The sequence below is a fragment of the Podarcis muralis genome, chromosome 9, assembly GCF_964188315.1.
Source record: "Podarcis muralis chromosome 9, rPodMur119.hap1.1, whole genome shotgun sequence".
Classification (NCBI taxonomy): Eukaryota; Metazoa; Chordata; class Lepidosauria; order Squamata; family Lacertidae; genus Podarcis; species Podarcis muralis.
This window is the reverse complement of record NC_135663.1, coordinates 50,949,193-50,961,484: the sequence shown is the minus strand read 5'-3', so window position 1 is coordinate 50,961,484 and position 12,292 is coordinate 50,949,193. Positions and strand designations below refer to the sequence as shown.

Genomic DNA, 12,292 nt, shown 5'->3' with positions numbered 1-12,292 from the left:
AATCTTCACCAGCTGCGTCAAGTTAGATGAAGGCCACATTGGGGGAAATGTCAAAATGTGCTTCAAAGCAGCTGGCTGGGGCATTTTCCATGTGTGGAACAACTGAGCTCAGAAGCATGCATGCATCCAGCCAGCCAGCCATAAAATATACTCAGAAGATTTATAGGCAGTTTTTTCAAGTCTTAAGACAATGAAGGCTGCAAGGGTGTTATCTCAGTATGCTTAAATGCCTCTGCTAGCTAAGTTTTTAAGTGGTGAGAAATGTAGTCTAGCAGCTAAAATAAGTGTTCGGGGGGGTAGCCTTCCTTCCTGCGACATTTGTCACTGGTCACTCTCATGTAAGTGGGATGGGGTGGACCATAATCCAACTTCTATTGTCTCCCCAGATGCTTCTTTCTCCATCTCTCCCTTCTAGCCTTAAATGGCCTGTGAGACGTATCACGTAGATAGGACAAAAGCAGGAGACAGACAGGTAAGTGCAGAGCTCAGCTTTGGAGGTTTATTTGCTGTATCTGAACAGACTGGGCTGCTAGGGCAGCTTGCAAGATCACAGTGTTAACGAAATAACTGCACCAGGAAATGAGTTGGGATCCAAAGCACCCATCTTAGCAAGGGATGGTATGACACCCCCCCCCCCCAGCTCACTTGCATAATTAAACAACTGGCTGCATTTTGAACTACATACTTAACATTTCTGCACAGTTTTGGTAACCTAGTGGTCACCATAGAATTTACAATAGTGCCTGGATCATCATATTCTAGGAGTGACCATAACTAAAGTACCACCCTAAGTAGGTATGAGGCACTTTTGGCCATGATGACCACCATCTGATGATCCCAGAAGTGTCTTGCCCTAGGGTAGGTGTGGGGAACCATTGGCCCTGTAGATGTTGCTGAATTACAGCCCCACCATGGGCACCATTGACCATGCTTGCTGAGGCTGATGGGAGCTGTAGTTCAGTGACACCTGGAGGGTCAGAGGTTCCCCTCTCCTGCTCTGGGGCCTAGGCACGTGGCTCATTGTGCTGGAAATACGCTTCATAAAGCATATATTCAGATCTTGGCATAACTTTCCTCAACCTGGAAACCCATACTCTTTAGTGTGCAATTAGGATAAATAATGCAAATTTCCATACAATATATTTTAACTGTGCTCTTTATACTGGATGTAATGGAGAGTCGTGGTCAAGCGTACATCCAACGGCCAGAACTTCCTTGTATTTGGTGTTCCTTAAAATAGGGCTGGTGCTGCTTTACATCCTGGAATAGCTCCAGCTTCTGAACAGATCCAAGTTCCCCGAATCCTATAATTAGAGTACAGATTCATCTGAGCAATTCTATCTGGTCACACAAGATAATATCCAGACTTATGAAATGATTGTGAATCTGGAGAGGAAGGCTGAGTTTCTCGCTGCTGCTTAATTTTGAAAATCACATTTCACAGCTGTAGATTTAGTGTTTTCTGTTAAGCAAAAAGTTGTACCCCAGATGTGAAGGGAAAGCAGTGGAAACTGAGGCTTATGAGCTCCTATTTCACCTGACTTCTGGCAACACCTGTGGTCTTTGGCCCAGCACCTGCCCCTTCGTCATGTCAACTAGAGTCAGCTGTCTAAACTAGGATATTGGCCAGGCAAAATCAAATGGGGAACATTAAGTAGGAGCAAGTGGATGGGTGGGAATCTTGTGATATAACAGCTCTAACCTTGAAACGGAACCCAAGAGAAGAACTGGTAAAAGGCTTGCTGGCTGCTGAATTTCTGTTCGTATACTGCAGGGCAGATTAGGTTTCATGAATCCAGCATGATCGCAGGCAAAGCCAGAGGAAACTGGGCCGGCCCTGTAGTCTGGCAAGGCTCATTGGGGCCCACTTAAAAGTAGCTTATGGAAGTCTTCTCCAGGAGGAAGTGGGGTTTTCCCTGCTTGGGGTTGAGGAACAGAGAGCTTATCTGCTTCATTTGATTCCTGTGAAGGAAACTCTTGTGCGGCAGAGCTCTTCTGTAAACAGCACCTGCCTGTTCAGGGAGAGAGGATACTACAGGTTAATACAGAAACACTGCATTGTGTAAACTGATCCTTCTTTGAATAAGCTGCTGCTTCTGCCCTGACAGCGATTCCTGTTACTGGGATGGTGAAGAATTTGCTGCCACAGTCATGGGTGTGAGTTCTTACCAGGAAGCTACAGAGGGCTTTCATTGCACACTGCTTTCCATGGCAATGTGTTCACAGGGGCAATAGGGGCATGTGGCTTGGAACCCTTTTGCAATGCAAGAACCTGATATAAGTATGTGCTAGTATGCTGCACCAATTAGCTCAAAGCAGTGATGGCCAAACTTGGCCCTCCAGCTGTTTTGGGACTACAGCTCCCATCATCCCTAGCTAACAGGACCAGTGGTCAGGGGTGATGGGAATTGTAGTCCCAAAACTGCTGGAGGGCCAGGTTTGGCCATCACCACTGGCTTAAAGTGTGGTGCCAGTCCCACAAATCCTTGTTTTAAAGGGCCTGATCTGGCCTAGTATATCTTTTACCAGTTGTGACTCTCACACACTAGCATAGTTTTACAGTTTGCCCATCTACCTGAAGATATCAGGTACTTTAAGGTAAGGGCATATGGCGTGAAAATGGCTACAAAACTTAGAGGCTAGCTCGTAAGATGGCAAAACTTACTACGTTATCATGGAGAGTGGATATAGATAGATGTTGTTACTGCAGTGTTTCTACTTATAACATTTTTCCAGCTGCTGACAGAAATTGAAACTAACATAAGCGAAATACCAGGTCCAGTTTCATTTCTAATTTCTTCTCTACACCAGTTTCAATTTCTGTGTTGTTTCCATTTCTGACAACATGCTCAGCCCCAGAAGTTGCACTTTCTGTATGTCATAAGAGTTGCTAGCCAGCAAAGTTGACCTTAAGGTTTACTTGAATTGTTCAGAGCAGTTTGATGAAAACTTTGTGGATGACACAGGGATAGAGCAATTCCAGATATAAAATCAGTCCCAACTGATTTTACGGACTTTTATAGCACATGAATGGTCGCAGATCTGCCAGAAGGTAATATCCTTTCTCCAACTTATAATATCTATCCAACATCAAATGCTCTCCTGCAGGAAAGTGGTTTGTGAAGCAGCGCTGCACCCCACAAGACTGATCCTTCCACTGTTGAGTGGAGACAAGGATCCTGTGGGGCAGGGCATCTGGCAGAGAGGAGAGTCGTGTCTTGGGCCTGCCTTCTGCCAGAAAGATGTCAGTGCCTGTCTGGTAAGACTTGGCCTTTTTCACACATTGCTTGCTCCTCCTCCTTCCTGCCCAATGCCTGACTCCCTAGCAGCCTCCTGTTGCTCAAGGCCGATCCAATTTGACTTCCAGTGATAACGTGTCTGGGTACTATAGCCTGGCAATATATCAGTAAATTGTCTGAAACCTATATGGCATGGGTAGGCAAACTAAGGCCCGAGGGCTGGATCTGGCCCAGTCGCCTTCTAAATCTGTCCCGCCGACGCTCTGGGAATCAGCATGTTTTTACATGAGTAGAATGTGTCATTTTATTTAAAATGCATCTTTGGGTTATTTGTGGGGCCTGCCTGGTGTTTTGACATGAGTAAGGTAAAGGTAAAGGGGCCCCAGACCATTAGGTCCAATTGTAGCCGACTCTGGGGTTGCGGAGCTCATCTCGCTTTATTGGCCGAGGGAGCTGGCGTACAGCTTCTGGGTCATGACTAAGCCACTCGTGGTGAACTAGAGCAGCACATGGAAATGCCGTTTACCTTCCCGTCGGAGCGGTACCTATTTATCTACTTACACTTTGATGTGCTTGCTTTCGAACTGCTAGGTTGGCAGGAGCAGGGACCGAGCAACGGGAGCTCACCCCGTCACGGGGATTCGAACTGCCAACCTTCTAATCGGCAAGCCCTAGGCTCTGTGGTTTAACCCACAGGGCCACCCATGTCCCTTTACATGAGTAGAATGTGTCTTTTTATTTAAAATGCATCTCTGGGTTATTTGTGGGGCATAGGAATTCGTTCATTTCCCCCCCTTCAAAATATAGTCCAGCCCCCCACAAGGTCTGAGGGACAATGGGCCGGCCCCCTGCTGAAAAAGTTTGCTGACTCCTGCTGTATGGCATTCAGATCGCAATACCGGTTTCAGACATTTTGAGCTGGCAATACATTGTGGTGGCCGGGGAGCCATGATGTATTCCCAGTTCAAATTGCCTGTAGACAGCAGAGGTGGAGGCAGGCAAGCAGATGGAGGCTGCCTGCGCCTTTGAGGAAGCCCCCTGACCCTCCAGCTCCAGCTCACCTGAGCCGGAGCGGCTCCACTCAGCTGAGGGGAGAAAGAAGCAGCCGAGATACATTCCAGACATTGTGATATTATCATCATATCGTGGCATTTAGCTGCTGCTATATCACGATGTTGAAAACCAGATATTGCCCAGCCCTGGTGTGTACCCAACCTGTCCAAGGCCCTCCAAATATGCCCACTTCGGCTTAGGCCTCGACCCAAGCCAGTGCACACCCCTAATATACGTTTGTTAAAAGAGCATAGCACTTATTCTGTCTGGCAAAGTATGCTCAGGTCCAGAAAAGCTTCCAGTTTTTAAGGTACTCCAGCATGACTTTATGCTGCAATGCAGCTATCCTCTTGCCATTTGATTCTGCTGATTTGTACAAATAATCTTTATGCTAGAGCCAGACTTTCTGAAGCATGGACTGTTTGATCCTGTGGAGAGATAAAAGAATAAACAAAGTGTGTGGGTCTTGCTTCATAGAGATTAGAAGAAATAAACATGATACTTAGGTTTTGCCATATAGATATGCTCCGTTTAGGAGAAGAACTATTTCAGACTGTACAATTGTGAACAATTTATTTTAAAGCCACACTCCCTTATGTGCTTATATATGTGTCCTCTGTTGTTTCATTCATGTGCTTTTGTTTGTTTGGTGAAGTTTGTTTGCTAAGTCATTGGAGGAAAGGCTCCAGTGTAAACTACAGATTGAACGAGATACGTAAGTTAATGGAGGTCTGTTTTCATACTGTATTCTGTAGGGTGTGGTGTGTGATTGTCAGCGGTGTTTTAGCGGGTGATTGGTGGGTGCGTCAAGGTCCGCTGGCTATTGACTGATGCATTAATTGGGTGGGCTATTGGCGCTTGCATTCATTGAGCGTGCAGACAGTTGGTGGCTTTGTTGATGTGCATGCGATTGGTTTTGGCAGTCTTGCGGTTGAGTGATTCTCCCCCCAACCCAACAAGTCTGGGTAACCCCCCCCCCCCGAAAAAGCTCAGCAGCTGTGGGCAATCTCCCCCCATTTTCTCATTTTTGAGTCTCCAAAAAGAGGGGGCATCTTATACACAGGGGCATGTTATACATGGAAAAATACGGTACATAGTACATGTGTGCCACTTGAGGAACCAGGCACCAGCCTCACTATGAAGTAGAATACATCTGAATACTTTGGGACCTGTAGGGAAAACAGTTGGGGATCCATGTGGGCAAAAAGAATCTAATCTAGGGGTCGGCAAACCACGGCCCCCTGGCTGGATCAGGCCTGCCAGGGTTCTAAATCCAGCCCACCCAGCCATTTAAGAACCCACCGCTGTTTACCTCAGCGTGGTGCAGGGGCGTCTCTGCCAATCAAACGCTGCACATGGTGTTTGATTGGCAGAGCCGCCGCCGCCCTGGTGCTCCTGTGGCTGCTGCCACTCTGCGTCCCCGTGACGGGAGCGGCAGCGGCGTTCCTGGAGGAGGACAGCAGGCCCAGGCTAGGGCTTGGCTGGGCCACCACCGCTGCACTCCCATTGGCGGCCGACGTGATGGTGGAGGGCGATGAGGCTGGCAGTGAAGTGGCCCAGGCGGCGGCCTTCACCTCCAGGGAGCAGGAGGACAAAGGGGCGGAAACACCCGCATGGGGCGGCAGCTGCAGGTGAGGCACCAGCTTGTCCTTGTCTCCGTCTCTGTGCTCCTTGAAGAGATGTACCAGGCAGTGTGCGCCGCTCTCGGCCAGCTCCTGCAGGCTTCCGGCTTCCGAGGCACCCAGCTCCCGCGAGCGCAGCAGCCCACTCTGCAAAACTTCCCGGCTGGCCCCTGACATTGTCTGAGGGACAGTGAACTGGCCCCCTGTTTAAAAAGTTTGAAGACCCCTTATCTAATCAGTTATTACCATTTTTATAGTCTGCTTCCTCCAAGGCTCAATGTAGCATACATGGAATCTTCCCTCCACCTGTCAGTGAAATAGGTACCTTGCATGTAGAAATCATGCCCCAGGGATAGTACTGGAGTGTGTTTCTGCATACCAGGACCTCCCAAGCTCTTCTTCAGCAGTTCTGTCCCACACAATCCTTTAAAGCAATATAATGGTCCATGGATTTGAGGCAGGGAGATCTTGTCTTGAGGTCTATGTTCTCCAAAGCCAGTTTCCCCCACCCTTGGTTCTTTGGGCCTGTGTAAATGAGTCACCACAGTTTGAGGGCTGCTTGGGGTTGAGGGTGGAGAGAACTTGACCAGTCCGGTGGCACCACCCAAAAAGATCCAGTGTAAACTCTCGGCTTTGGTGGGGATCTTCCCAGCATGCGTAGAGGGGCTGCCGTGACTGTCCCCAGAGCCAGGCACCCGGGTCAGAGTAAGTAGGATACATGGGCATCCTTTTGTTTAAAAAAACAACTGTGTGGGACTGAGCTGTAGCCTGATAGCACCTCAGTTGCATTTATGCCTCACCCACTAACTTGCAATTGCTTGCAAGGTGGCTAAATCAGAGCTAGTTGTTTGAAATTCTCACCTTTGCCTTTGTTTTGTTTGTTTGGCCAGGGTTTGAGAGGATATCTATATGCCCAACACAGACCTTTTGAGCTCGACCTCCCTCCCTGAACCTAACTATATCTTCTGCCCACCACACCATCTGTTCTGGGGGTGAATGTGCAGAGATCCTCGCACATCGTCAGGTGTGTGCCGTGATAATGGAAGGAATCTTGCCAAAGCATAGAGAAGGTGGTGGCCGCAGTGTTGTGCCACAGCTGATAGGCTCCTGCGGAGGGAGACAGATCCGGCGGCCGCAGGATCCTGGAATTTGGAGGAGGGTACAGTGTCTAACATAAGGGCTTTCTCTCCTTTTGGGGGGGGTGCAGTGGTGGCAGCCATGCCAATGCAGCACATGGGTTTACACTTGGCACCCTTGAGGTCTTTCCTTGGTGGCCTCTGAACCCACCCACCCACTGGTCCCTTGGTCATAAGGATGGTTGCCATTTTCTCCCTTGAAAAGTATATAGAGCTGGAGGAGGAGTTTAGAAGACGTATGGTCTTTCCTACTTCCTCTTTTTGCCCTATGTGCTCAGATTAATGCTAAAGGATCTGACTTTTTATTAAAAAAAACACGGATCACTTGGGAAAGCAACAATTGTATGCACACACTTTCTCTCTGTGTGTCTTTCTGTTGTGTGGGGCTGATCCAGGGGAGGAGGGGGTTGAGCACCCACAAAACACTTGTTCAAAAATCCAGATGTGCCCAGAGTCCTAAAAATGTCGATGATCCCTGGCTTACTTGAAAGCACCTGCTCATAGAAGGCTAGTCTGTTTTGTTCACTTACGTCAGCACGTTGTTTATTTTGTGACAAGAATTCTGCCACGAAGGTGCCAAAAGGCTTTTGTATATAATTCCACGTCGCTTCCTTCGTTCAACAGGAAGAAACTGAATGGCTCCTGGCTGCAGAGGATAACGATTGCATCTATTTCTTTTTTTACACAACTCACTTAATCCTCTTGCTAATATATTTGCATGTATGCAGGGTGTTTCTCAAGTTACAGGTATACTGTCCTAAAGGTGCTTGAAAAAGCAATGGATGCTTGAGTATAAAGGACCCGTCTCAAATTGTAGAGCCTCTAAATTCCAGTATGGCTTCTTGCCACTGAGCAGTTCCTCTGTATGACGTAGGGCTGGGCAATATATCAATATATCGTCCAAAATCTGTCTGAAGTCCATATTGTGAGATTGGTTTCATAATTTTTGACCTGGCAATATAGTGCAAATCATTGTGCATGCGCTATGCCAAAATCACAATTTGGGGGAAACAGTGAAGCCAGTCAATGTGTCTCTCGTTTCCTGCAGCCCCTGTTAACTCTGCCAGCTCGGCTCTCCCCTGCTTCATGCAGAGGGCAGAAAATCAAAAGAGCAGGGGCCGATTATGATGCAGGAAAAAGTGTGAAGCCAGCCAGTGCCTCTACATAGTTGCATCCTTATTTCAGACATCATGATATATTGGTATATTGTGATGTTTAAAGGTATAGGGACCCCTGACCATTAGGTCCAGTCGTGGCTGACTCTGGGGTTGCGGCGCTCATCTCGCTTTATTGGCCGAGGGAGCCTGCATACAGCTTCCGGGTCATGTGGCCAGCAGGACTAAGCCACTTCTGGCAAACCAGAGCAGCGCACGGAAACACCATTTACCTTTCTGCCGGAGCGGTACCTATTTATCTACTTGCACTTTGACGTGCTTTCGAACCGCTAGGTGGGCAGGGTGATGTTTAGCTGATGATATACCACGATGTTGAAAACCAAATATCGCCCAGCCTAGTATGAGGTATGCTGCTCAAAGACTGTGGTCAGGTGGTTCTTGATTGGCTCAATAATACTAACAACTCTTGCTACGGTATAGGAGGCTAACATGTTGTGGTGACCATCCCTGTTGCCAGTTAAAAGGGGCAATCCTATTTCTTCCCAGTGTAGGGCACCTTTCCACACACATCATAGCATGCTGTTGAACTTTTGGAGTCCTACTCTTTCTTCTTCTTTTGTGTTTGTACACAAGCCACAGTTGCTGAGGTTGCATGTAACCCTAAACTGGTCAGGCATGAGCAGGAAGGACCTGCTGCAAGCCTTGCCACCTTGCATTTATATGTTGATAGGTGGTTGGTAGTTAACCCATTCATATAATTAATGTTGTGAGTGAGATTCTGAATGACCATTCTGTTCTGTGTCTTCGTTTGATTTATGGAGACAGAAAATTATCTCTCCGCACCACCTTGCCTTCTCCATGGCAGCACAAATGGGAGAAAATGCCAGAGTATTAGAGGAAGGGGTTGGTAGTAAATGCTGGAAACAAGATGGCTTGTGGTGAAGTTTGGAGGCTGGAAGTTAGTGCAGGTGAAGCTCTGGCTTCTTGTTGCCTTCAACTGCAATGCAAAGAGTTTGTTGGAGGCTGCTGGTGAATGAAACTGCGAAAGCCTAGGCAATTACATAGTCATTTACGTCAAGAGAGGACATGCTTCAGACTTCTGGTTCTGCTGTTTGTTTGTTTTTTACTAGCACCCTGAGATCTACCAACCAGAGCCAGGTGCAAAAGACATACACGTGTAATTAAAGAATGCTGAGCCCAGGAATTAGTTTTAATTAGTCAAACTTCAACTGAGCTCACTGTTTGTCCTCACAAAACCACTCCTGGTTAACTCTCCTCCCTCAATCCCAGGTATCTTTCATTTTCAGCAGTATAATTTGGGAGTGGGGACTTTCTTTGTTGTCGCCATAATCAAGAGTCAGAAATTCTTGCTGATCTACTTCATGTAATCTCTACCAGTAAATCCCACTTTCTGAGCACAGTGGTACCTCGGGTTACAGACGCTTCAGGTTACAGAATAGTACCTTGAGTTAAGAACTTTGCTTCAGGATGAGAACAGAAATTGTACTCCGGCGGTGCAGCAGCAGCGGGAGGCCCCATTAGCTAACGTGGTACCTCAGGTTAAGAACGGACTTCCAGAACCCTGGAAGTTCTTAACCTGAGGTACCACTGTACCTCTGCTTTCCATTGTTGACGCAACAATTATATTGATTGGGTTTTAATTCCTGATGTATGATTTGCATACTCTATAATCAAAATAAATGTCTACTGAAAAAAGTTTAAGAGTATTCTGTCAGAGAGAAAGATCTTCCTTCTCTTAGGCAAATGAAGCAGTTAATTTCTCAGTGTCCCGTACCTGCACAATGATCTTTCCCCTCTTTGTTATTTTCCTCCCCACAATTTCAAATGATGTTTGATGGATTTTTTTGTAGCAGCTGTGGTACTAATTTCTTGTGGAAATCAAGCCCCTCCAGAAGCCATCTGGATTTGGTGATAGGGAACAGTTATATCTATATATAGGGAAATGTTTTAATAATTGCTTAAGTTCCATCTTTGAGTAGGCAAAGAAAGCACATTTGATTTCTTCTCTCAAGACTTTTCTGGCTCTTGCAATCCTACCTGCCTGAATCCCACCTGTATTTGTTGATCAGGCCTGAATTCACTTCTATATTTAGCCATGATCTCTCCAGTACAGCATACCATCCTGCTTTCTTACAGTATGACTTACTACCCATTTAGAGGCAGAACACATTCCTAATTCATGAAATATATGATGTCTAAAATTACATTGGCTTCATTTTACTGACATATTACATTGCAGGTTCATCGTTTATTCTATGGTATTACTTGCTCATCAGTCACTGTTACAGAATATGATATTGAATCTATGATTGCAGCCTTCCATAAAGTATAAAGCAAATAAAAATAGATGAGTGTATTTCATCCAAAGTGTAAAGTGCACAACAACCTGATACTCCATGTTTACTGAGAAGTGAGTCCCATTGACTCATGCCGAGTTCTCAAATTAAGAGTGCATAGGATTACATGCTTGCTCAGAAATCCCCCTGGATTTAAAGCGACTCACAGCACGATCCAAGGCATGTTTACTTAGAAGACTCATTACGCCCAGGTAATGTAATGCCCCAATCCTACACATGTGGCCATTGAACATGACAGGCTTTGTTTTGAGTAGACATGCAGAGGATTACAGGCAAAGTGTCGTCAACTTCTGTTGGGAAAAGTTTAGCAGATGCTTAAGTCTTTCAGTAAAACTTTTGAGACTCAAGAGGTACAGTGGTACCTTGGGTTAAGAACTTACCATATTTTTTGCTCTATAAGACTCACTTTTTCCCTCCTAAAAAGTAAGGGGAAATGTGTGTGCGTCTTATGGGGTGAATGCAGGCTGCGTAGCTATCCCAGAAGCCAGAACAGCAAGAGGGATCGCTGCTTTCGCTGCACAGCGATCCCTCTTGTTGTTCTGACTTCTGAGATTCAGAATATTTTTTTTCTTGTTTTCCTCCTCTGAAAAATGGTCTTATGGTCTGGTGCGTCTTATAGAGCGAAAAATACGGTAATTCATTCCAGAGGTCCATTTTTAACCTGAAACTGTTCTTAACCCGAGGTACCACTTTAGCTAATGGGGCTTCCCGCTGCCACCGCTGCACAGTTTCTGTTCTCATCCTGAAGCAAAGTTATTAACCCGAGGTACTATTTCTGGGTTAGCAGAGTCTGTAACCTGAAGCATCTGTAACCCGAGGTACCACTGTACTTCAGTGTAGGTACATGGTGTTGGAGTGAAAATCATCTCCAATGAACTGTTATAAAATACAATATAAAAGGTAAAGGTACCCCTTCCCGTACGGGCCAGTCTTGACAGACTCTGGGGTTGTGCGCCCATCTCACTCAAGAGGCCGGGGGCCAGCGCTGTCCGGAGACACTTCCGGGTCACGTGGCCAGCGTGACAAAGCTGCATCTGGCGAGCCAGCGCAGCACACGGAAACGCCGTTTACCTTCCTGCTAGTAAGCGGTCCCTATTTATCTACTTGCACCCGGAGGTGCTTTCGAACTGCTAGGTTGGCAGGCGCTGGGACCGAGCAACGGGAGCGCACCCCGCTGCGGGGATTCGAACCGCCGACCTTTCGATCAGCAAGCCCTAGGCGCTGAGGCTTTTACCCACAGCGCCACCCGCGTCCCACAAAATACAATATAGCGTAGAACAATTGCTTGTAAGATAAATTGTCGGAAAGGTCTTATCAAGAATGCCCTCCAAAGAAGTAAACTGTGATTAAAGCCTTCCAATGCAGTCCTAGAGACTGGTTCTCTTGAGGTCAGCAAAGTGGGAAGCCATGCATTGCTGACCATCTTGGGCCTGCGCTGTAGGCAGAGCCTTTGTTCCCAAGTTTCATGTTGAATATTACCATAAAGTTTATAGATAGATATTTTTTACATTAGCATTATAGTTAATTTCACTGCTGTGTATAATGTAAAGTAGTGGTGGGAATCAAGATCTGGTGAGTGGGCTGGATCCTGAGCTCTCAAGGCAGCCCTGTTTAGTTTTCTATCACTTTATTATTATTATTATTATTATTATTATTATTATTATTATTATTATTATTTATTATCATCATTAATTCTGTTGGATAATAATAATAATACTAATAATTATTATTATGTGACTCAACTGCAAA

General features: G+C 46.3%; 1 protein-coding gene across 8 annotated transcripts in view; it reads left to right on the top strand.

Annotated features, from left to right (window-relative positions):
- Window positions 1-12,292, top strand: part of IRF2 (interferon regulatory factor 2) — a 42,229-nt gene that overhangs the window by 16,605 nt on the left and 13,332 nt on the right. For 4 of the 8 annotated variants that reach the window (XM_077934231.1, XM_077934230.1, XM_028744636.2 and 1 more), the window contains one exon: window positions 387-472. The exons of the other annotated variants lie outside the window; for them this stretch is intronic. In XM_077934231.1, the coding sequence (XP_077790357.1) occupies window positions 422-472 (51 nt within the window). In that variant the 5' untranslated portion in view covers window positions 387-421. The remainder of the gene's footprint in view (window positions 1-386; window positions 473-12,292) is intronic. 8 annotated transcript variants of the gene reach the window in all.